Here is a 24,804-nt window from a genome sequence, read left to right as displayed (position 1 = left end):
AGCAGCTCTACACTTGGAGAGGGGTGAGAAAGCACCTTTGGTAGAACAGGCCATGTTGGTGGCCTCTTGGACCGATACTATTCCTCTTCTCAGGAATAGTATGATTATGGCCCCCCGCCAGTGCTGTAACAGATTAGCCCAGAAGAGTGTCTGCTCCAAACTGGAGCTGTGAAAATGCAGCTGCTGAATATCGTTGCAAAGAAAACCACTTACACCAGGTAGGAAGAGGAACTGTGACTCTCCGTGTCTCTCACCCTCCACCCACAGAGCAAACCAGACGATGCCCAGGCAGGTACATCCAGTGGGGTGAGGCCCAGCCTTGTGAGTCCCCCAGATACACTAGCTGCTATTTTACGAAACTTCTGCAGTAACACCTCTTCATTCCCTGTTCAGCAATGAACATATTTAACTAGAAAGCAAAGACAGTGATGTACAGCCAAGGAAAATTAACCTATTGTTTAAACGTGCCTTATTTAAATTTGTGGAGACAAAAGCTGTGATGCTGTGTCAGTAAAGAACTCAGCAGCTTAACTTCCTTAATACCAAATTATTAGTTGTATATTTAACAGCGTTTGTGCTAGTAGTGACAATTCACTGGCTGGGAATCCAAAGGTAAGTTTGATGAAAGTCTAGTGAAGGAAGGATGTACTTTGAGCATTACATCCATTATTTTGTTTGCTTTATAAGCTCAAATGCATCCACGTTTTAGCTGTTGACTAACTTGCTCTCCTGCCCTTTGAATTAAGAAAGCTTCCGTCAGAGGAGCTGCAGAAAGTCTTGATGGGGCAATTTAAGATGCTAGCAGCTCTCGTTGTTGAAACTCACTATCCCTGCAGCTGAGGCAGTGAAATGGAGGGTGTACCCAGCCCTCACTCCAGTGAGGGGCCAGCCAACATCCTGCCAGTGAAGATCAGTTTGGCCCCAAGTCAGCTGTGGCGTGGGCATCTGAACGCTTGGGGTGGAAAGCATCAACAGACTGGGCAGGGCAAAGTGCAGGCACCGGTAACTTGTACCTCTACTGTGTTTTGTTTCACCGCTCTAACCAGGATGTGCTTAATATAAAGATGGCTCTGCTTGGAGACACCCATCTCACATCTGCAATGAAAGTGGTCAAATTCAATTTATTCTTGCTTTTGCTCTGCGTTTCACGCTTTATTGCTCATCTGCACTAGCAAGGTGGTTTCCAAAACTGAACACACAGGAAAGCATGATGGTTTTTGGTATGCTGAAACTATGGTAAAATGACATTACTGAACCTGGACAGGCAAGAACAGAAAAGGGATCTCAAATGAAGAGCATCCCAGAATTTAGGGGTTTTTTTAAAGATTACGAAAGGAATATCCAAAATAAATAGCTGGCACCATTAAGAAATGTGTAATATTTCTCCTGTATAGTGAAAATATCTTCCTTACTCACAGCACCCAGGAGTAACACCTGCTCAGCATACCTCAATTGTAACTTCATTTAATGCCTTATTTTGTGCAGTTTTTCCTTCATGTTCTCAGTAAGACCACCACTCATGACCAGGCTTGAAGTATAATCACTGACAACGGGATTCAGTTTTTGTTTCTGCTGCTGTTAAGTCTCTGCTATGTACCACTGACATAAGCAGTTCTGATGAGTGCACTAGACAGACCTTACTGCTCTGGACTGTCAGAGTTCTCTTTTTCTACTTCAGTTATAAAACATGTAAGAGTAAATTTTAAAGCTTTATTGGTCTAAATAAAAAAAAGTACAAAACATTTTTACAACAGAACCTGATTATTTTCTGCAATTTAGTAAAACCAAGGGAACAGGCTCTTTGCATGCAGAATTCAAGACACACACAGAGCTGCTGAGCCTGCACGCCAGGCCTTCACCTTCCAGAATGCACGCTTCAGCTCAGTGACATACCTAACTCGCTGCAGGGGCTGCAGTCTTCTGACACAGCCTGGCCAGCAGTCCAGCCATTTGTAGAAGTGAGTTCACACCTTCTGCTATCTTCATATGAGTGTACCCAATTTCCTAGAGATAAAGACATCGTAAAAACTTCAGTTTTCTCCCCCAGTCTATGTATAGTATCAGTAATGACTAAATAGAACATATCCCTTACGGCTAAGAGACCAAGTCACTTAAACTTCACTTCTCATGGAAGTGTCTTCTCATGGAAACCAACTAGAATGCTTTTTTTTTTTTTTTTCCTAAATTGAAGCCTGTATTTCCCCACTTCCTTTACAAGAAGCAAGGTGCATACATTCGAGGACAGGTTTTAAATATGAAGAGTGATTCCACTACATCAGTTTACCATTTGTCAGTTGGCTGTTCATATAATTTAGTATCTCACTATTTATCACACTAGATTCAAGTATGTGCTTGAAGAAAGTTCTCAAGGAGTTATTTAAGGCTTTGATGTAAATAATAAATTCAGCCAGCATCACATCTGTTATTAATTCTAGTCGATCACTAAAGTGACTTTCGGCCCTTCCGCGGGTGATTAAATGTCAAAAGTTCTAGTGACCATTCTTACTGACAAACTGATAATGCAGGGTGGGAAAGGAAGCAGTAATGAGTTAAGAAATACTTTTTTCATGCTTATGTACAGCAAATCTCAAACAGAAAACCCTGAGGCTGCCCCTGCATTACGGATCACATCCTCTTAAAAAGGCCCAAAAGATCCTACCAGGAGCTAGGTTAGTACTAACCTTGATGAATTCCAGTTTCAGATATTCTGGCATTTGAAAGGTTTTACACACACGGAAGATGTTGCCAATCACATCTTCTGGAGAGTATCCAAGTCGCCACAGGTGTGCAAGAATCTGTGCAGGCAAGAATAATCTCTCACTTACCTGGCAAGGCAAGTATATTCACTTTTGGAATAGCTGTACATAACTACTGGAATGACACACACTATTTATCAGATGATTTAACCTCGATTGTTTAGCAAGCAATTTCAATACATGGCTTTTTTGCTTGTTGGCTTATTCATCTGAAAAACTCTTCCATAAAAAGGACTTAATTCATCAACTCACCTACATGGTATTGCCTTTACCCTAAAGTACAACACACACCGTGATTTCTTCAAAACAAACAAGAATTCTGTAGAGAAAAATTGTCTATGCCGACACAATGCATGAAAACTAACCTTGTATGCTTCATCAATATTTGCATTTATGCAGTGTTGTATCATTTCTTTCACAAGCAGAGGATGAGGCTCATCACATACCTATATCAAAGAGAAATATTACGCTTCAAAATATTAGAAGACTCTATGTTAAAAGTCTAGTATTTTCACCAAGCTTCTATACAGTTCAAGTACTAAACCAGACATATTCTGTAATACAGAATTAATTTTCAGTAATATGACTTTTCAGCTATCCTGCCATGGCAGGCACAATAGCACGAAACAAGAACACCCAGGTAATAGATTCTAAAGTGATCACTGTGAAATTTCCCAGCTGTTGTGATTCACGTGCTTTGAGAGAGCTGGAAAACCACAGTCTCAGATGTGCCATTAGGGACCGCAAGTGCTCTCTCCCTTTTCAAAAGGCACATGCCCTCTTTTACACCCCAGTGCTGAAATTGCTACATACATAGTGCTGTCTGCAAACTGACAAAGCACTTTCAAAGGGTTATGTACCTGATCAAAGTTCTCACACAGCTGTAGTGCTCAAGTTCTAGCATCACTGTTTTATGCTATAACTAACCTTAAAGACATTTTCACTGTTTATGAAGCCAAATCCAGAATATGTGGACTGTAAGTTGTTTAAAGCCTGTGAAAGAAAAAATAAGACTTCATTTGTTTTCTGAAATAATTTTCTGAAGTGCTGTACTTCTAACTCCCCTCAGGATGAAATACACTTTTCAGAAAATGATGCTAAATAAGCAGTTTTCAATTAAGCAACACAGGAAACTACAAATGTATACAGATTTTTGTTCCTTCCCACAAATTCAGTATCCAGTTCCCATCAACTCACTTTTCAGGAGCAGATCCACTTTAAAACCTCACAAAACCAAATAGTTTAGTTACTTTTGTGCCACAGGTCACCTCCCTTTGCTTTACCTCTCCAAAAATAAATCCTCCAGAGCCACAATTCGAAGGTTCTTTTGCTTTAAACAGAAGCCTTTGTTTCATTGCCCTTCTTTTACCTGTCTCATATCCCCTTGGGCTGTGAAGATAATGGCTTCCAGTCCATCATCTGTATATGGTACATCTTCTTTCTCAACAATTTTCAGTAGCCTTGCAAGGATCTGTGAATCTGTCAGCTTGGTGTAACGCAGCACTGCACACCGGGATTGAATAGGTTCTGAGGGCAGAGATGTATAATTAGTATTTCCCTCTTTTCTCAAAAAAATCCCCCAACCATTTGTTTTCATCTTGGAAGAAGCTATCTCAGTTTCCAACTCATCATTTGTCTTCTTTCAAAGAAAAAGAACAAGTCAGCTCCAAACAGAATATAGCATCTCCTTAAGCATATCTTTCAGTCCTTCTCTTGAGCCCAAATGTGCTACTTGAGTTTTTCCAGATATGTGCAAATATATATGAAGCTCAGCTTCTTCTGTTTTCTGGGTTTTCTGAATGTATGTTTATCATGCTATTTTAACGGCTAAACAAGAAAAGTCTAAAGGTCAACAATGTGTTAGCCTATAGGTAAACTTAAAGATTATGTTTCAGAAAGGACAACGAAAGGTGTGCAATATCCCGTAAACAATACATCAAACAGCTTTAACTGTAGCAGAGTTGGATGGAGATTAAGCCCTAAGTATGAGAAATCTGCTGCTGCAGTCACGCACAGCACTATCCATCAAAACCAGCTATTCAGAGGGTTCATTTGCTACATAAGTACACTCTTCTTTTATTAGCTGGATGTACAGGTGGCTTGATTTTTCAGAAGTACCATGGTTTCCTGCAACAAGCAGGTCCAAGGTATTTCTGAAAACAGCCTTGGAAGTTAGCCAACAGTATGGAGAACATATGATAAAAACACTCAGGGACTAGCAGCACTTTACCTATGATTTTGTCTGAGGCATTGCACGCAAGCGCGAAGCGCGTTGTTTTGGAATAAATTTCCATTGTTCTTCTCAGTGCTTGCTGTGCTCCATCTGTCATGCTAGGGGAGAAAAGGAGTTAGGACAGATTTTGCCCTTCATGACTTACAGGTGCAACCTAATAACTATTTTTACACAAGCTTCATAGTTTACTGATATTAAACAGTGTTTTGTAAATGACTTGATATTCTGGTTCGATAAACGAAGCAGCTTTTTTTAGTCATGTGACCAAATCATCCAACAATGCAGGCAGTCACCAAGACCTCCATAAATATAACGTGCAAAATTAAATCATTAATACTCTGAAGAAAACTGCTACGAATACTACTACTTATAGGCAGATGGAGGAGAATGTCCTGTTTTCTTCCAGTGAAATAGTCTAGGCAAGCCAGACTGTTTTCAAAGAGAAAGTAAACTGGAAGACACTATTTCATATCCAGTTAAATCACAAAGTGTTTCACCTCAATATTCAGCATCTCCTTTGAAGCAATGATCTCTGCTTGGTATGAGTAATCTCCTAAGAACACTGTTGAATGCATATTTATTTCCTAACAAATTATTTTTGATGGCCTGATAGAAACATCTAAGACTGCCTAATACAACAGGATAGATGCAACACATTTCACGTAGTAGCTAAAGTCAAGAAAAAAACAACGCACCTGTCTGCTTCATCAAGGATGATTATTTTATGCCGACCTTTTGGAAGTGTGACCTTTTGCTGGGCAAACATTTTGATTTTGTTTCTCACAACATCAATGCCTCTGGAACAATAATTCAAGTGACTCATGATCAGTTGGGTGAAATTGCATAACAGATTTTATTCAGCAGCAACAGTGGCTGAAGCGCTCCTGAGCTCCCTATTCTCCCACTATTTGTTCCTGCTCCTTCAGCTGTGCCAGTATAACTGCTGAGAAACCATGTTGTAAGCCAGACTCCCTAACTAATTCAAATTTAAACACCAATAATCCTCATTTTTTGAGGTTTTGGAAAGATATTTTAATAGTGGCAGTATACATATATACATATGTGTGTGTGTGTATATATATATATTTAAAAACTGCAACCTTTACCTGCAGTACTGCCACAAAATGAGTTATGTTTGGCAAAAAGCAGGGGTAATAAATGAACAAGTGCAGAAGCATTTAAGACCGATTTGCCATTACTTCACACACCTACATCCACAGGCCCAGAGGTAACTCAGAAGAGTTTAAGAAAAACAGCGGGATAGAATGCAACATATTAGCACAACTTGGACACTTTCCTAGACAGACTATCAACAAAGACTTAATTTTAAAAATAAAGGATTTTACTGTTTTGTTCTGTTTAGAAAATGAATACTATAGCTCTTCTACAACTGATATTTACAAAGGTAGGTAAAATCTATCAACAGCCCCCCAGGAAACACTCTCAGAATACTTCAGGATGGGTTTGATACAGAGCTCAGGAAATATAATCAGCCCTCAGTGCCTGATCCTTGGAGAAGAGTGAGTGCCCTCTACGTATCTAAGACCCATACCCTACATTTTAATCCTCAACTGCCCTTATTGCCTTAATTTCTCTCACTTTGCTTTTTTTCCTAAACACTGAAAAGGTTCAGTATAACCAACTTGTTTACTTTTCGTTCTCTGGAGTATCTTCATGATGGCAAGGGGAAGCTTAGCTCTTTCAATTCAAGAAAACAGTACCATTTTGGATTCCGCACTCCATTTGTTTACATTTTTGTGTATGAAAATATCTATCAAGTTTATAAAACATCAAGTAATATCACCTATGTTGACAGGTGGACACCAAAGACTGCCTAACTTTTAGTTGGGAAAACTGCATTAAAATAAGTACCAGAGGCCTTTACTATGGCATCGGGCCTATCAAGCTGGCCTGAGTTTAAAATAAAAATGGATACTTGCTTCTTCATTAAAAGTTTGATAAGGTTTATTCATTCTCACCTGTCATTTGAGGCATTCAGCTCCAAAACAGCATCCTTCAATGCAGGACCAAGCAGAGCACGAGCCAAGCAGAGGATACTGGTGGTTTTACCTGTTCCTGGAGGGCCCTAGAAATGCAACAATGCAGCAATTGCTGGTAAGATTAATGTAATTTTCTAAGTTGTACTCTCTACAACACTCCTCACAGCTGCAGCAGTGGATCAGACTAGAGGCTGGCTAAGTTCAGGATCCTGCCTCCAACAGAGGCAATGCCACAGAGGGAAGCACAAGACACACTGCAGTAGGCATCTCAGAGGCAAGTTAGTTTTTAACAGCAGGTTGTTTACTGTGTATTCTGCCAAGAACGTTGCTCCTTGACCATGCAATCACTGTCGCTCTTACCCAGCACATTCAGGCATGATGCAAATCTATACTGGGAGGCTATTGTAGCTAGATTTTAGAAGCCAGGACCAACACAGTGAAATACAGTACAACACAACAATACTTACAGCAATTATAATATTTGGTACATTCCCCTCTTTTGCAAAGACCTAAGAAAGAATAATAACAGCAAATTACATAATAAAATAACAGGAGCAAATAGTTTCCAATTCTATTCTATTTCAAGCATGGGAAACAGGCTTCTTTTTTTCCCCTCCTGCTTTCATTTTTTTTTTTTTAAACCTGGCTGCTTTTGTGTTGGTTTTTTTTTTCCCAGTTGAACCATTAGAACTCAGTCCCTAGAATAATATGGAAAAACTTAAAAGCACTTAATCCCACAGGTCTTTAGTACTCTTGCCTTTCCTCTGCATTCATTGTAATTACACGCTTGCTAGTACAAGCCTTCTGCTAACAAATACTGTGTGCTCACAAACTAATTTGTTAAGAAAAAGATTTTTCTTCTAGAAAAACATTGTATTTATGTTTCTTTCTGTTGTTATATAAATTATATTTATTCACCAAAACAATATTATTATGACAGCTACATTTTTCTAAGATGTATCAAAACAAGGACAATTTAAACAACATCCCAATTCAAAGAAGCATATTTCCTTAGAACACCACTCAAACATGTTCTAAAATGTGTGATTTCTCAAGTAAATCATGAAGTTTTTTTTCCACGTACCCAAGTATGGATGTAAAAATACAAAAGTGCTTGTAACGGTCTGTGGATCTAGGCAGAACTATTTTTTTGAACTAATCCATAAAGGGACAGCTACAAACCTCCAATCTGCTCACAGTATCTTCATTTCCAACTATTTCACATAGTTTCATGGGTCTGTACTTTTCCACCCTGTAAAAGTAAAACCCCACACACTTCAGCACATCTAATAAAACTTTAGCAGTGCTTTACACTGACAGAAAAGGATTATGTTAACATAGCACAGAACAGACGACTTGAGGTGTCTTCAGTGCAAACGCTGCAGGGTCCCCCCTCATTGCTAAGCACAGCATTCCACAACACTAATTCCTGAAAGGTTGTTAGTTCCATTCGCATAAAAAAAGCAAAAGGAAGGAAAAAATGCTTAACTCGGACACGAGTTTGGCACTTCAGTCTGCTATGGGGACTAAGGGGAGATGTCACGCTGTGCACTCCCTCACGGTTAACACAAGGCAGGGCTGACTGTGTCTGGACTCGATAGGGACTTCTTACTTTCCACCCCAGGCTGCCCGGTGCCCACTCCCCCCGCCTACACAGGCCCCAGTCCTGCCCGGGCAGGTTACTGGGTGCAGGCAGAGCCTTCTACGCTGCGGGGACACCCCCGCTCCCGAGTCAGACCCAGCTACTGTGTTCTGGCGGGCACGGGCAGAGGCCCTAAGCGCTCGGGCCTGGCCGAGGCCGGAGCCTCGGGGCCGGCCTACCCCATCCCCTCAGCCCTGTACTTATACAGGCCCCACAGACCAGCGCGCACCCCCACCTTCCCGCCAACGGCACGGCGCGCCCCGCCCCGCCCCGCCCCGCGCCCCATAGGCCGAGCCCCGCCAAGCCCCACCTCCCGCCGCGCTCTGCACCAATGGTCGCGCGCCTCCGGCCCTGCTCCCTCCCCTGACTCCATCTCGCAGGCGCTCGATGGCCGCCCGCGCCTCCCGCCCGCAGCCGGTCCCCCGCGCAGGCCGCGCCGCCTCCCTCCCTCACCAGGGCAGCTCGTAATGGCCGCCGCCGGCCGAAGAGGCCCCCGAAGGGTCGGTAGATCCCCGCTTCTCGCCTGCAGCGGGTCCGGCCTTCTCGTCCTCTGCGACCTCCACCTCCATTGCGCCGGCGGCGGCCCGGCCCCTCTCCCCGCCGCCTCCGTGAGGGGAGGGCCGCGCTGCCGGGCCCGCCTCTCGGGGCTGGCCAGCGGGATGAGCCCTCCCCCGCGCTCAGGGCCCGACCGGGGCGGCCTCCTCGGGAGTGGGCGCTGGAGGTGCTCTGCGGCCGGCCCGGCGCCTGCGGCAGCTGCGTGGGGCCGCTGAGGGGAGCGGGCCGGGCCCGGGGCCCTTGGGGCGCTGGGCTTTGCTGAGGGAGGGCTGGCGGGGAGGCCTGGGGGCCGCTCCCGGCACGGCTGGGCGGGCTTGTGCGCGGCTCTTCTGAGTCCGGCTGCTTCCCCTGGCCTACTGACTGGTCAGGTTCATCAATAAAGCCAGCGATATGTTTGCACGTCAGGAGTCTAAAACTTTGTTTCTTCTTCTAGCTACCTTTATTCCCTCCCTAAAATGAAAACAATAAAAGGTGCATCGCAAAATACTGTAAGTAGTTATAATGGGAGGGCTGGTTCCAGTGTGACTGTTAGAATTGGTGTATCAACACTAGTTTTAAACCTCAGTAGTTAATGGGGCCTCTTGGTAGGTCTTTAAGCTCAGCTTGTGCTCCACATAATGACATCTGAGTTAGTTCAGTGAGCAGGGGACCTGTCCTTCAGTCTGGCCTCTGATTTCTTGCGACATGTTTCTAATTTAAGGTGGGTGGGAGGTAGGAAGTTGGAACTCATCATATTTGAAGCGCTGTGTGAGCAGTGATGCTCTTCTAAGGGGTTAACTTCCTATCACTTGCAACAACATTTGCGATGTTACTGTCAGAACCTGTTACTTAGTGTTTTGAGGTTGGTATGTGAGCATTTGCAGATAAGAGCATAGCCTTCAGCCTGTAGAACTGGTTCTGCCTGTGGCCTGACAGCGATAGCGTTTGCTGAGTTTCTTCTAAGGCTCTAAAGCTCCGGAGGGTGAAGTTTCTGTTACAAAAAGCGCAGTCCTATATCTTGAGTTTTTGTGTAGGCAGGGTGGTCAGTGCTTTAATCTTGTATTGCATGGGGGGGGGGGGGTTATTAATATTTGTACATGGTTCCTAGTGGTTTTAGGATACATAAGGGTGAAATTGTAAGTGGTCCGTACCTTTATACGGCTGGCAGAATTAACTGTGGATTAACTTTGCCTCCGTTGGAGGTAAAGTAGAAAATTAAATAACACAACTATGTGGCATGTGAGGGTGAGATAGTTGGCACTTTTTTCAGTATTCAGGCTGTTTGTAGAACACGTACCAGATGACTACGTTTTTCCTGTAATACCTCAAACTCACTATGTTACTCTTCTCTTTGGATTTAACTTACTGCAGTACTCAGCAGAACCCAACATGAGACAGTGAAATACTGCAGCTGCATACAGCACTGCTGGTCATAAAAGTCTGTCAGTACAGCACACTGGACATGCTTTGGTTTCTTGCCAAATTACACAGTTGTTAAGCTCTTAGGAAGTACCAACGTCTAGATAAGATAAAATTTTCCTGGCCAGCATTCTCCCACTGTGTGTGTAGGATTGCTGCTGATAAGCCCCCAAAGGACAGTAGGAAACGCCATTCATAAGAATTGTTGCAGAGAGCCTGATGACAGATTTTGTGATAAGTTTCTGCTAATCAGTGCAATAGGTATTTTTTTGATACGGTCTCCAAAGCACTGCAACCCCTTGTAGGCAGTAACTTCTCACAGTGGTTCTGTAGCTTACCAAACACAGAACAAGCATTTATTGAAAACACAATATTGATAGGGATGTGTGGCAGGTACATGAGCTGGAAGTTTTAAACCCCATCCGTCCCATATGTTTTTATCATAGTCTGTCTGTTTACATCGCAGGATACATCCAGGATAAAATAAATTTTGAATTCAGTGCTGAAATGGCAGAACTCTTTTGTTGTGTCATCAACGGTACCTGAATACACCTGCATGCAGATGTACTGTATCATCCTGAAAGGAGAATAATCTTAAATTTAAGATTATTCTTTCTGTCCTGTCTCTTGCTCACCACAAAAGCTTACTAATTTTTTGTAATCGGTATAGAGTACGGATAAAGGCTTTTTGCTAACGATTTAGTTAGCAAGGGGAATGTTCCTCTTGAGTGTATTCAGAGAGCTTATACTACTAGTAATGGAGATCACCATCAAAGGAGTAAGTGGTGATCTTGTGGTCATCACAGGAGCGAGGAAGTCCCAGCTGCAGGTGCCTGAGGAAGGGAATAAGTCCTTTAAAGACTGTATAGAGGCTTTTCTCACATCAACTTCAGTCAAGGGCTTCTGCTCTAGCCTCTACAGGACAACTGAAGCCCAATGCAATGTGTTTTGTCAGGGGGCTGGGTAAATGCAGAAGTTGTGGCAAAAGAATTGCTGTTTTGCATGCTATGGTTGGTGAAACTGAGGATAGTTTGTTTTTAGTTTGAACAAGAAGTTGAAATCAGTGAAGACATTAAAAGTGAGGCAGTAATTGAAGACAGCGAAGGGCAACAGTGATGAAATTATGGTGGAGGGGTGTGAGGTGTAAAATCCAGAAGGCAATAGAAATGAAGCATGAGAGCAGAAACTAATTTTAGGTGATCGTTAGTTGAAAGTATATATCTGTACTGCATATTTGGTACAGATGAGTAATAAAAAGTTTCTTATATACAGTGGTTTTGGAAGGGAGAGAACTCTTCAATATTCAAGGTCATTTTGCTTTTGAGTTAAATTTGTGAGTTCAGCTTACCACTATTGTTAGGGCTAACACTAATATATGTTATCCAGCAGGTCTAAAAGGCCAGGGGCTGTGATCTTAAATTACAGTGTTAAGAGAAGTGCAAAGCTCCTTCAACTGTCCATTCCCCATCCCCACCAGCCCTGCAGTCAGTTAAAGCTGTCGCCTCCCATTGCAGCGTGCTGGTGTTCAGCAGCCACAAGTAGGTCACGTCGCACAGATGGTCTTGCTGCCAGGGAAATGCGGAGTCTGCAGTCCCCTTTAAGGCTATTCCCTGTTTGCTCGCTCTCCTAATCACACAGTTAGGTTGGAGACAGTGAAATGAATTCTGATGCTACCAACCATTTTATCTTGCTTTCACTGAGGCTGAAAGCATAAAGCGAAGCTGGTAAAAATACAGAGAGTGAAAGTAATGATGGGATGGTTACAAGGGAGGCTGGACTGGTGCTTTATGAAACAGGGCATCACCATATTAGGCGGTTTCATTGGCTCAACGTGTCTGCACCCAGACTGACAGGGGCCCTGATTCCTGTAGAGCTGCTGTTCTTGAGCTCTAGAGCAAAACTGAGGATGATGCTGTCGGTGTATGCCAGTATTAATTTGTCCTTGTTCTTGTAGCATCATAGCACCCCTCCATTCTTCATACGTTTATCTGTAGGATGTCCCTGGGAAGTACAGTTGTGCTGATCTGAGCTAATGTTATGTGTACCATTTAAAATTTCTTCCTAAATATAATGGCTGAAGTCACACATTCACACTCCACCAGCAAACTGCCACCTCCTAGTTTATTTCCCCTCCCGCTGCCTCATCCTTCCTCTCTCATTACCATCTTTAGTAGCTGTAGAGCAACGGCAGCTTACCAGAAGTCTGGGTAAATACAGCCAGACATCTGCCCGCCTTGTTACCTGAGCACTTTTATTTACGACATCTCATTGCTTTTTACATTTTCATTAAATACCTTTAAATGTTTTTTTAATGCTGTCACATGAAATTCTAAGCAGCATGCCATCTCAGTCTGCAGTTAGGAAATTCATACTGCTAGAAGTGAGGCAAGTCACAGGCTGTTGTGACAGAGTAGACAGAAAGATCAGTTTCAGCTTACCAGCTGAATCGCTACCAGCACATTCTAATGTTGTATATATTTACAATTCTTTTCTATAAGCACCTAAAAATACTTAAAAGAGTGGATTTAGCTCACTGCAATTTTAAGCCAGAGAAGCTTTATTATGATTGTTATGCATGTGTTGAGGAACAAATTATAATTTGACCAGTGCTTTACACTAGGTAACAAGAAAAAGATTCAGGAGCAGCGAACTGCTAGTCCTACTCTCCTGCTCCTTGGATGCTTAAGACTAACAATGTAATTGAATTTTTTATTTATTTTTTTTTTAAGCATGTAGTAGAGAACGAGGAGTGTCCAGTGCAAGCCCAGTTGTGTGGTTACAGCTCTAGTCAGTAGAGGGAGTACGGACACCTGTATTAAAAGCCACATAGGGTCACCCATGACACCCAAGAGAACAGACTTTCTCCTAGAATTCCTCACTTGTTTGCAAAAAAAAAAAAAAAAGGTAAACTCTTCAAGCATGCAATTTCCTAGATGCCAAAATGTAGTTGCTGGTTACTAACACTGTTGATAACGCTGAAAGTGTAGGAGAGGGGAACGATCCTTTGTGCTTGCCAGGCTTTTCTTCTTGTGGCAGTCACCCTGTGAGCAGTCGGCTGCTTGTACCTGCAGCTTGGGGCTGGCGTGGAGCAGTACCTTTTCTCCTCCGTGTCAGGATCTTGTGTCACCATTAGTAACGTCTGCCTCTGGGGAGAACACGGACTCCCTCTTTTTGCTGAGGAAGCTGAGAAAGCGATTGTGCGCATGTCTTCTGCTGCTAAATGTAGATGTTGCAAAGAGCATCCTGCAGCAGCGAGTGCCTTGCTGGGAGTCCCTTACATAAGAGGAAGGATCTTGATGGAAAAGAACGATCCTAATGGCTCTGTGAGCCTTCTCCTTAAAGACTCAGCCTCAAGCTGGTATAAAAGCAGGGGAGTGATTTGAGGATGGTGTCAGCTAAGCTCTGATGAATGATACCATCCAGCAGTTTGAAATCGAGGTAGACGGTCTGGGTTCATCTATTCTTTCACCAGTGTGCTGCTTTGTGTTTTCAGGCGCAACACTCGGTCTCCGCGGCCTCTGTTTCCCATAATGATAGGAATGTGGACTGACTTGATTGATGTTTATCAGAAACTTCAAAGGAAATTTGCAATGAAGTTGATACAAAGTGGATTTTATTTTTTTAAGAGTTACAGTATCGCTTGACTTTTGGTCAGACACAGTGTAGCCATGACACAGCATGATATTTCTGTGTAGTGCATCCACTGCATCTTGTGTTCATTCCTTAGGTCAGCAGTCTGGTAATACTCTCTACTGACTGCCTCTAATTGGTACTGTATGGCATTATGCAATCCATTTCAGCTGCATCTAGTCTCTTAAATGCTGGGCAAAACTTGATCAGAGACCTTGTTTGGCTGAATGCAACAAAACAGATCTTAAGTAACGTTAAATTGCACTCATTTTCTGTATGTCAAAGATGAAAATGCAATAATGTTGTTGTTTATCAGGAGTGCAGGAATTACCAGGTTGTAGCACTGTGGATTCCTGCAAGTCTGCAGAGTGTGGATTTAGAAACACCAGAAGGAAGAGCTGCAGTATTCCAAACCAGGATGTTCCTAAAGCAAAAAGGAGGAATTTAGCAAAAGATTAAGGTAAGAGTTGAGTCTGGCTTCACTATAGAATAATAGATGAAGTAAAAAAATCTGAAAAAAATAACAATGTGGTTGTTATCTTTGGACCTCTGTGTGTATGGCTGAATTTTGCCTAGGTATGCAATGAAAAATAGGACTTGTACTCCTAAGATTTGTTTTAGTGGCTGCATATCAATTTGGGGTTTATATGATGATTTGGTATATTAAGTCTAGAGCAAATATGCACATGGACTTTGATTGTCCCAAGAGAAAATGGCTTGTGAACCTTTCCTTAGTCTGGAAGAATGTGAAAAGAAACAGTCCTGTGTTACTGGGTGAAGGTGTATTCTGTTTTATGGGGTTAAAGTCCAGCACAGCCCAGGTACTGCGCTAGCTGGCACTGTACAGTCAGAGTTGGCTGCAGTCCAGCATGGTGCTGGTCAGCCCTAGAGCTCCAGGCAGCATCTTTCAAATGAGATGTGACAGGACACTCCTGTGGAGGAAAATCTTTGGATATTAGCCCTGCAATCCAGGCTCCATTCCACCTGGTCTAAATAAACTCCCTAAATTTAGGGCTGCCTCCCTAAACTTCCCTCACCTTAATTAGGTTCCATATATCCTCCTATTAAAGACATTTGCTGTTCATTGTTTCTAGTGCTACATTAGTGAAGTTATCACAGAAGTCTGAGGAATGGGGGGTGAGGAGAGAAAAAGTTTCTCTTTCCTGTATTAGTCATCTGGCTTTGCCCCTTCCAAGTCAACAAATCCTATGAGAGCATGTCTTACCGAGTGAGACTCATCTGCAGGTTTGAACACAGATGATCAGGTTGGTGTATGTCCTGGTGTTTAGTGACTTCCTTGAAAACACCTGATTTCCCTGCAGTTGGGTTGCTCTTTTTCTACTGACTCATTGTAAGGTCATGGTCCTGTTAAAATGCAAACTCAACAGGAAAGGGTAGTAAGTTCCAGTGTTGAGAGAGCTCCATTGAAGCAGCAGAGTAATCTGTCACTTCATTGATACTGCATTTAAGTGCTATGTAAGAACAGGACATTGTAAACAAAATGAGGCAGTATACCTATCTTGTCTAGTTTCCAGTAAATCTTTATTTAATGGTGTGTCAAAGTAACACAGTTAATCTAATCAAGTAAAGTTAAACATTAGTGTATATATCCCTTCTTTTGTAACTTTTTTTACCTGCACTTTCTCAAAGCAGTTTTAACTGTAGCAGGAAGGAAAAAGCCTTCTATCAGTCTTCTTTGTTACACGCATCCAAAGCACCTTAGACCACTTTGGTGTCATAGAAGCTGTGCTTAATCAGCTTCCTTGGTTGGTTGTATAGCTTTCACACTGCAAGTCACAGGATAAAGTGTTTCTGTCAAAATTGGCTTGGAGAAGTCTGAAACCACATCTTACATAGAGATTGCTTAGTACTTTTTTTATTTGGTAAATTGACAGGCTGTCTTTAGGATATATCCAGATACTTAAAGATATGCTTATACATCGCAGGTTTGGTGTCAGATTTTGCAAAATGGTTTTGGGCTCCCCCTGGATAAGTTTAATTGTTAACACTTTCACAGAGGCCAGACAGATGCTACGGTACACCTGGTATAAACATTTGTGATGTGAGGATTTTGCTCACCTTTTATTTAAATGTTTATTTTCTTAATAGCTTGATTTTTAGTAGCGTTTTTAAAGAGCTTTGAATTTAAAAAGCCTGTTCAAATTGGCCTCTAGTTAGAGTGCTTAAAATATTTGTCTGTTCTGAGAGTTTTTAAAGTAGATTTTGGGGTTTTTTTGTAATCTCTGTTGTAGGTATTTGGGGCTAAGTTTTGTTGAGGGGGAAGTTGGGTGCATGTATTGGTTAGTAACTAAAGAGCAAAGAAGTATCGTGGTTCTGAAGGATGAGGTTTCCGATACCAACCAGAATTTGCTTGTCTGAACTTCAGTTTCCAGTGGGCTTTGTGTGTTTGCATGCTAGAGGCAGCTGGATGCATTTGAGTGGGATTTTAAAAATAAACTAATTAATGAGAAATAAGTGTAGTCCCAGTCCTGTGGCAGTGCAGGTGAAAACTCCCATGGACTTGAGTAAAACCAGGATTTAATTTAGGGGTGGTTTTCAGTGGGTTTTATTGTTTAAAAATTTCTTCTGCAACAGTAATCTTAGGTGATGCTTGTACTGATAGAGGATTATTTCTTCCTCCCCTTACTCCCCCATACCATAAAGAGCACCTTAAATATTGATTTTTTTTTTTATCTAATCCCACCACATGGCATTATTAATCCATATATTTTACTACCACCCAGGAAAGCTTTGCATATAAAACATTGACATTATTAAATGAATGTTGGCTGCTGCATCCCAGGGCGCATTTTGCTGCCTCTCCTGATGTGTGTGGGGGTTTACTGTCTTGGGTTTTTTCCTTCCTTTCATTCTGACTGCCCTGCTATAACTTGTTTCTCATTTGCCCAGCCCAGCAGGGGACATATTCTGAGGGCTAATGTTCATTAGACGGTAATTAAAACAGTGAAGGATGAATGTTAATGTAAAATGCTACATTTTTTCTGTAATTTTCAAGAGATGAATCTTCCCGTGTACATGCCCTCCTTTAGGAAGTCTGTCAGAAAGTAATAGGTAGCTTCTTTCTTTCCCTGCAGATTCCAGAAATCTGCAAGGAGGAGTTCAGACTTCTCAGACAGGTCTTGTTACTGTGTCCTGTGCAAAATAATTACGAGTTCAGAAACAGTCAACCTGATGGTAAAGTTTATGAAATCAGGAGCAGCTAGTGCTGTGTGTTAGGTTTGAGCTGTGAGGGGACCGACGGTTGCTCCTCTGCACACAGTTTGAGCATACAGGACACTTCTGTGTCTCCAGTTAGTGGTCGACAAATGACATCTGCAGCTTCACATCTGTCTTCTCAGGAAAGTGAAGGACTGCAGAAGATCATTTTCTGATATTAAGGGTGGTCTTTGTTACTGGGGGCACAAGGAAATGGAAGAAGCTGTCTAGCTATGTGGGAAGAGAAGACCTCTTTTCCCAGGAAGGTGCTTATTCTGAGCTCAGATGTGCTCCTATCCTGAAGCCACGTGCAAATCAGCCTTTAGGGTGGTGTAGTTTTAGGGTGTGAGAAGAGTGGGGCAAAGTGGGAAAAGAGCTTACCTGGAGAACTCAAAGCAACAGTTTAGGTATATGGCTGGGGTAAACATCAGCCTCTCGAAACCTTGGAAGGTTCCCATCCTGGTATGCATCCACGCTGGCTGTGCAGCATGCATTCCCCCTGCAATGCAGTGACCCCCTGTGGGACCCTCACTACAGGACACCAGCTGAGTTCCCTGCTGCACTGGGTCACCCTCACAGCACATTCAGGGTGCAGTTTGCCCCTTGTGATCCTCCATCACAGGAAGGCTGGTAGGAAGGGAGCTTTCAGGCTTCCATCCTTCACCCCTGCCTCTCCTTCTTGATGTCCTGGATACTTGCCAGCTTGTGACTGACTGCCCCCAAGAAATATTTACTTCCTGGTTTTTTGCTTAGACCTCCAGAGGCCTCATTTTTCATGAATAAAATATGAGCTGTTCTCCTAGAGCCATGAAGGGAGGAAACCACTGCCAGCTGATGTGGCCACTGCTTTTTATTGCTGTGGTTGCTGGTGCCTCCGCCCTTGCAGGCACAGAGACCAGAAAAGAGAGGAAACAGCTCCAGGGTTTTGTTTAGTGACTGTTCCCAGTGTGAATTGTGCTGTCTGGAGTCAATACTGAGGAACAGCTTGCTTTGTAATACCCTCTTTCAAGAAGTTTGTACCTGAGGAACTTATATGTTTCTGTTAGAACTGAAATGATCAATGATTTCTCTTTTGCTCAGAGTGCATGACTGGCTAATGTTTGGTTTTCATTATGTTGTAACCAGTGGATATTTCTCTGGTGTTCCCCCCTGCCTTTTTTAAAATTTGTCCAGATGAATGTAGAGTTGTACAATCACTTGTCTTATCTGAATTGTATTTTGACTTTTCCATCTGCTTCCACAGTTTATCTAGAATGTGTTGCATTAGCTTCATTTTATGCTTCTCTTGCAGCTCCTCTTGTCTTGGCATATTGTTCAGATTTAATAGACATGATATGCAAATAACAATATTAAGTAATAGCATTTACCCTCATGGTGACTGTACTTGTGCTCCCATGCTTTGAAGACAGAACTTAATGGGTGAGGTGAAGGGGTATCAAATGCCACTTTCTTACCCATATGAGTAAACAGCAATGTGTTCTCTTGCCCACAGAGGTGTTATTATGTTCTTCCTGGGCTTTTGGAACTATTATCTCCCTAAACATCATTTGTCCTGGAGATTTCTAGGCTGCCAAGCCAACTTTTCTTACAGGTATTGCTTTTGACTGCTAGACTGGTAGCAGAGCTGAGAACAGAGACTGATTTCTACACCATTACTGCTTCCCTCTTTTGATCATTCTCTTAACATAGTTCCTGTATTCGGTACTCATATCAGCTGAGAGCAGGCCGATTTTCTAGATATAAGTATATTTTTATAATAGTTTCCAAGTTCACCCTGGGATTTAGCTTTTTGCATGTGTGCTTGCTAGTAATATTTTGGTAGAATCTTTAACTGAATGGCTAAAAACTATATTCATCCAAGCAGCACAGTTAATGGAAAAAAGATACTGTCAATATACAGGTAGCAAAACTGAAATGGGAAAGTTCAAAATGTCTTGCCTAAGAAGAGAGAGTTTTGGCTTAGAATGTGGCCTTTGTCCTCTATATTGGGTACAATTGACTTCTTCCTTTAATTACTTACACAGTTACGTCTGTGCAGGTTTTATGCATGGTAATAAGCATGTCTATATGCATGTATTTACATATTTGTACATGCAAGATATTTGCATATGACACTATATTGATTTACTTGGTTAAATACAAATTGACCAGTAGCTCAGAAAAAGGTCGTAGACATTGAAAAATAGTACTTTTAACCCGTAAACATAAAATATAGATTCCCCCACCCCTACAGTGATTATTTGGTGATTATTTGGTTATTTCACCCTGTTCTCTGGGTGGAACAAATGCAGTTGTTCAAGTTGCTTATTCAGTATTTCAGTTGTCGTTAATGTAAGACACTGTTTATTGCTGCATTATATGAGGAGTCTGAATCAGGTAAGTTGCTTCCTGAGCAGATAGGGCTATATAAATTGAGCGTGCCGTAAGTCCTCTGTGACTGTACTGTTCTTCAGAGACAATTCTCTTTGTCTGATCAGTGAATTCCTAGTTAAAAACCTCCTGAAATGCATGCTGACATCAGGTGATAAAGTTGCTGAAAGGCCAGAAAATCTTACATACTGTCATTAGGGTGAATATGAGCTGGGCTTGAGCTGTTGGCTTGCTCTGCCTTTCAGGAGTTCCTCTCCTGTAGATAGATGATACAGTAATACAAATGCCACCTGCACTGAATTACTTCAGCTTACAAGATGTGGTGGAGGGAATAGAGAAAGACAGAGCTGCACATACAATCTTTGTTGTAAAATGAATATATAGCAGCTATACGAACAGGTTTGATTGTACAGTTTATCAGTCAACCGCCTCATTGGGCTTAACTGTTAGTGGATGTGAAGGTTTGACACCATACAACCAGAACAGAGCAAAATAGCCTTTAGGAACATTGCTTGTTTCAGTGCACTGTAGTACACACAACTGTCCTTAGTAAATCTCATCTCATAATGGAAATATTATTATTGCTTATTGAAAATAACCTCACGATAAAGCACTACACAATGTAGTGTGCATACACATGCACATCGGGCAAAAGTAGTGCAGATGAACCAGACACACCTCATCTGGCACATTGTAGGTTATAAATTGGTTTATTAGAACTGGAATTTTATGGCAATGAATGATTGGAAAGACATCTCAGCTGCCAGAAATAGCCTTTATTTCCCCAGTAGATCAGTTAGTGTAACCCTGAGCAAGGCAGTTGACTTCCTTGTGCAGCTGGAAAACAGGGTAAAAGGCAGGAATATAGTTGGAAAATCAAGTGCTGCAGTGAAATGGATCTTCCTTGAAAAGAAATAAAGGGTTTAGAATCTGAAAGCTTAGTACTGTCTGTAATGGCATCCCATTGCATCTGTGTTCTGCTGCCTCAAAACAGTATATTGCAGGGAAAGGCCTGATCCTGATAGAGGGCTGTGCACCTGCAAGCCACAGTACAACAGTGCACACTTGGTATGGAGTTGCCTTTCATGCTGTCTCTGATCAGTTAATTTCATGGGGATTGCTCCTACCTGTAAAGTTGAACCTGCACTTTACGACTTTTGCTAAACTGGGGCCTCGGTTCCCTCTGAAAATTGGCAGACTGGGAGCATATGTTTCTCAGCACCAGGTGCTTGTACACGATTTCATTGCAACGGGTGACAAAAACATCTTTCTCATTGATATAATCATACAGCCTGCTGTAGGCCAGAGGGTTGTGGAGGTGGAAGGTGATTGCGAATAATCTGCCACTGCAGAGATAAGAGACTGGCTCCCAGTTTAGCTGGGTGGCAGCACATCCTAGCTAAGCCCGTGGCTTTGGCAGCCTGCAGGCACAGTTCCTGTGGAAAAAAAAATGCCAAAATTGTTGTGGGACAGGTCTTGTTGGGAATGACACCTGCCCTCCTTCAAGTCTATACTGGTACAGAAGTATTTCACTCTTCTCTCTGCCTCTGTGATACAGGCTTATGGTATTTTTTAGATGCTCCACACCTCTCAAAACAATACAGTCTCAAGGCAGCAATGATGGAATGAATCCAACAAGATTCTAGTTTGTATTCATCTGCTGCCCAGATTGACCTGCTTACATACTTCTAGATCTACCAGGTATACAAAATTATCTTTAAGTATAGATATATGATTTTTTTACAATGTGGGGATAGGGAGAGTGAAACTGCCCTGCAAGTTCGAAGCGCTGTTTACAGAGGTTAACATCTAATATCCTCTTTATTTTCTACAGAAACAACTGCAGGGCAGAGCCAGGGCAATCTCCTTGGCTGTTCTTCCCCAGGAGAATATAATGTCAGCCCTGTGAAGGGAGATCTGCATAAGCTGAGGATTTTAAGTAGGGAAATTTCAGACTTCAACTCCTTGACTATTGGGACTTGAAGGTCACTGCAGTATGTCATTCTCAAGGCAATTTTCTCTGGAATTGCAATATGGTCATGGCTTTGTTTTATGACCTTGATGTCACGAAGTATTAATAATGTCTTAAAACAAGCCCACTTGCAAAAAACACGCAATAATGTTTGATCACTTGTTAGGTTTTTAGGTCAGTATTTATAATCTGCTTAAATATCATAGCCTTTGGTGTGATACGTAGGTGTGGATGCGAGTGGGTGGGTTTCTCTGTCATGCTTGCCTGTATACAGCAAGGAAATGAATTTTCAGTCTGTTGGGAGGGCAGCTGTTTCCATGACATTTTAAGCCCAGTTTGCAAATATCTTCATCTCTTTTCTTTAGCTATACATACGATTTGCATGCTACATGAGTGTGGCATGGATTAATTAATATTTGTATGTGTTTCTCACACAAAAAATACTATTAATTCCTTATTTCCTTTCTTCAGTAAATAGCTTAGATAGTAACCCGCTATTTCTGTTCTTTTGCCACAAGCATTCTTAGACATATTGCGAAGAATATAAAACAAAAGGTACAGGCAAACTACCTCCTGGAACAGATCAGAAACCTGTTCAAGTGAACATCCCCTCTGAGAATCTGAATCTTATCAGAGGCTCAAAGAAAGGGGAGGTAAACCTTATGTGTGATATCAAACGATTATAGAATCTGTTCAGAGAATTTTATTTTTCATCAAGAGTTAAGGGTTATCTCATACTTTTTTATTCTAATTAGAATTAATATAGCTACTGCTGCAACATGATTATCTTAATTTCCTTTAATATATTCTGGCATTGAGTTTCACAAGTTAATTTACCTTAATTGTATTTTTCCACTTGTTAACTTTATGTTTGTTGGCACCCTCCTCAGATTGTTTCTTCTAAAGAAGGTAAAAGAACACAGAATTTACCTCCTTTCCTTTCTTTTATATCTTCACAGCTAAGAAACTGGCAATTTCCACCAGCCAAATCCAAGACACATATAGTGCATTTGCATTGTCTGAAGCTAGGGCTGCCATGCATGCTGGTGTTACCGAGCCCTGCCATTTGCAGAGAGGGACACACAGCGCAGTCTTGTCAGGAATATTGGGCATAATTACTGCATTCCCTGTTTCTAAATGTGACTCTTGTGTGTCTGCATGCCTTTCATTATGAAGTGGAGTGTGTGCTTTATGGGTGCTGTGAGTACTGTCAGGTTAGTGGCTGTAGTGCACCCTGAGTAACAGGGCTAGTTTTCAGTTCTCACAGGACTGAGAAAGACTGAACGTTTGCAGCATGCATTGAGCTTGTCTGTGAGCGTTTAAGACTGAGACAAATATTAGATTAGGCAGCATAAGCTATTTTAACATGTATCTTCCACATTTAGTCTGGCCAAGTCAAAACACTTTACAGATCAGGTTGGTATCATTGTTCCTCTTTCATTGTTAGTGAAAATAGTTGTTGAGATGGAGGGAATTTCCATTTTACACCAGCAGTAAAATCAGAAATTAGATTAGACTCCAACTGTCATGTGTCCCTATACAGTGCTCCATAGAAAGCAACACTGGCAGCATTCTTGCAGCGATTCTTCCTTATTGGAACATATAATACAAGTTATGTAGTGCAATTAATAAAACTAAATTTGCGGAAAGCTGAAGAAGTGTGTGCATTCCTGTATCTGGGTTATATCATGGCATTTGACAGACAGAATCCACATTATACAGGATTTTCTGTAATAAATATGAACGCCTGGCAAAGGATCATGCTTTTTCACCCTTTCTATAAGCATTTTTGTGGGATTAGGATTTTAGGGAGTCATGACTGCCCTTTCTGCCTGGCAATCACTGCAGCAATATCCACTCGGTGAGTGAAATCGTTTGGGGCATCTTGCTACTCTGCTGTCACAAGACCTATTATTTCTGCGTAAAGAAATAACCTATTTTTTATGAAGACATTCTTTAAGCCTTTGAATGTCATACTGAAAAAAAGACAGCTGGGATCAGTGGATGGTTGAATGGGTTGATACTATGGTGGGAAAACTGAAATTCTAACACGTGGTAGATAGTTCCTCTGTACCAGAATAGCATGCTTTTGTTGCAAATGGACATTTCTGTGGAAATGAAACAGAACACAGTTTAATTACCATCCAGTGCTCTCCCAGAGACAGGAGAGCAGCCCATTCCCCTGCATCAATGCTGAAAAAGATGTGCTGTGGGTTTTGAGCTATGTATTTATGCTATGCTCTTTACTGTGGTATTTAAGTTAGGTCAGTCAGAGTCTTTGGTTGAAACCTCTCCTTAATTAAAAACATACATATGTTTGAAGGAAGTAGAGGGCAGCTAGTTGTACTGTTGATGGCCTCCTACCTTCTTCATATTCCTTCTGCCTTACACAAGAAAACTGCTAATATTCCACACCCCGGTATGAAGCCAGCATGGCTCTAGCAGAGCTCATTAACGTAGGCTTACATCTCACCCAGTATGCAAAGCTGGCTAGGAATAACTAGCTTATCACTTTCTTTAATGACTGGAAATTAGTGGACTGGAGGTGATCCTCATGGGACTGATAGTCATGTAACCATGACTATCATGTAAGCATGTAAACATGCTTCAGTTTTCTCATCTGTAAATTGTTATAAAGATTGTTCCTTGTGTGCTTTGGGATCATCTGGAAAAGCATGCCCTATGTTAAATTACAGTGTCCGTGCCTTCTTGGCGATAGCCTTGCTTTTCTGGAGAATTAAAGGCTAAGAAATCAAAGTGGCAGGACTGGATATTTCGGTGGTCAGTACCCACAGTCAGGGCTGCTGTCCAAACCTTTTCCATGCATTGCCTGCTGAAGACATTTTAAAAGTCTGGCTTTTTTCTAAGTGTTAAAAGTAGAGCTAGTTTTCCTCCCCTTCCCCAATAAACACAGCTTTGGTTGTAGGTACTAAAATCATTTTTCAAGTTCTAGGCACAAATAGGAAGCTTTTTCATCCTGGCTCCCATCCCTCATCTTTGATCTTCTAACACACTCCAGTTCATGCAAAGGA

At 41.8% G+C, this 24,804-nt stretch overlaps 2 protein-coding genes across 3 annotated transcripts in view; one reads left to right on the top strand and one right to left on the bottom strand.

The window, feature by feature from the left end:
• Positions 1-1,696: 1,696 nt before the first annotated feature.
• Positions 1,697-9,318, bottom strand: RFC2 (replication factor C subunit 2). Its single transcript, XM_055714298.1, has 11 exons — positions 9,085-9,318; positions 8,172-8,241; positions 7,457-7,498; positions 6,969-7,075; positions 5,685-5,786; positions 4,987-5,087; positions 4,126-4,283; positions 3,684-3,749; positions 3,122-3,202; positions 2,682-2,795; positions 1,697-2,004 (listed from the first exon to the last, which is right to left on the bottom strand). The coding sequence occupies exons 1-11, from the start codon at positions 9,198-9,200 to the stop codon at positions 1,894-1,896; spliced, it is 1,068 nt and encodes a 355-aa protein (XP_055570273.1). The 5' UTR covers positions 9,201-9,318; the 3' UTR covers positions 1,697-1,893.
• Positions 9,319-9,468: 150 nt separating this feature from the next.
• CLIP2 (CAP-Gly domain containing linker protein 2) overlaps positions 9,469-24,804 on the top strand; it is a 101,080-nt gene continuing 85,744 nt past the window's right edge. Inside the window, exons 1-2 of one of the 2 annotated variants that reach the window (XM_055714256.1) lie at positions 9,469-9,674; positions 14,531-14,674. The gene's annotated coding sequence lies outside the window, so the exon portion shown is untranslated. Of the gene's footprint in view, positions 9,675-14,190; positions 14,675-24,804 lie in introns of those variants that run through there. The other variant, XM_055714248.1, reaches the window with a different exon arrangement.

The sequence above is a fragment of the Falco cherrug genome, chromosome 1 (genome assembly GCF_023634085.1).
Source record: "Falco cherrug isolate bFalChe1 chromosome 1, bFalChe1.pri, whole genome shotgun sequence".
In the NCBI taxonomy this organism is placed as follows: Eukaryota; Metazoa; Chordata; class Aves; order Falconiformes; family Falconidae; genus Falco; species Falco cherrug.
The sequence above is the reverse complement of the archived record's forward strand: the minus strand, read 5'-3'. Positions and strand labels throughout refer to the sequence as shown.

Bases quoted from the DNA above. Each gene is read 5' to 3' on its own strand.
- RFC2 (XM_055714298.1), bottom strand. From the start codon at position 9,200: ATGGAGGTGGAGGTCGCAGAGGACGAGAAGGCCGGACCCGCTGCAGGC. The intron at 8,242-9,084 runs GTGAGGGAGGGA...TTACTTTTACAG, and splicing joins GGCCATTACGAGCTGCCCTG to GGTGGAAAAGTACAGACCCA. The intron at 3,750-4,125 runs GTAAAAGAAGGG...TTTCTTTCACAG, and splicing joins CCCAAGGGGATATGAGACAG to GCTTTAAACAACTTACAGTC.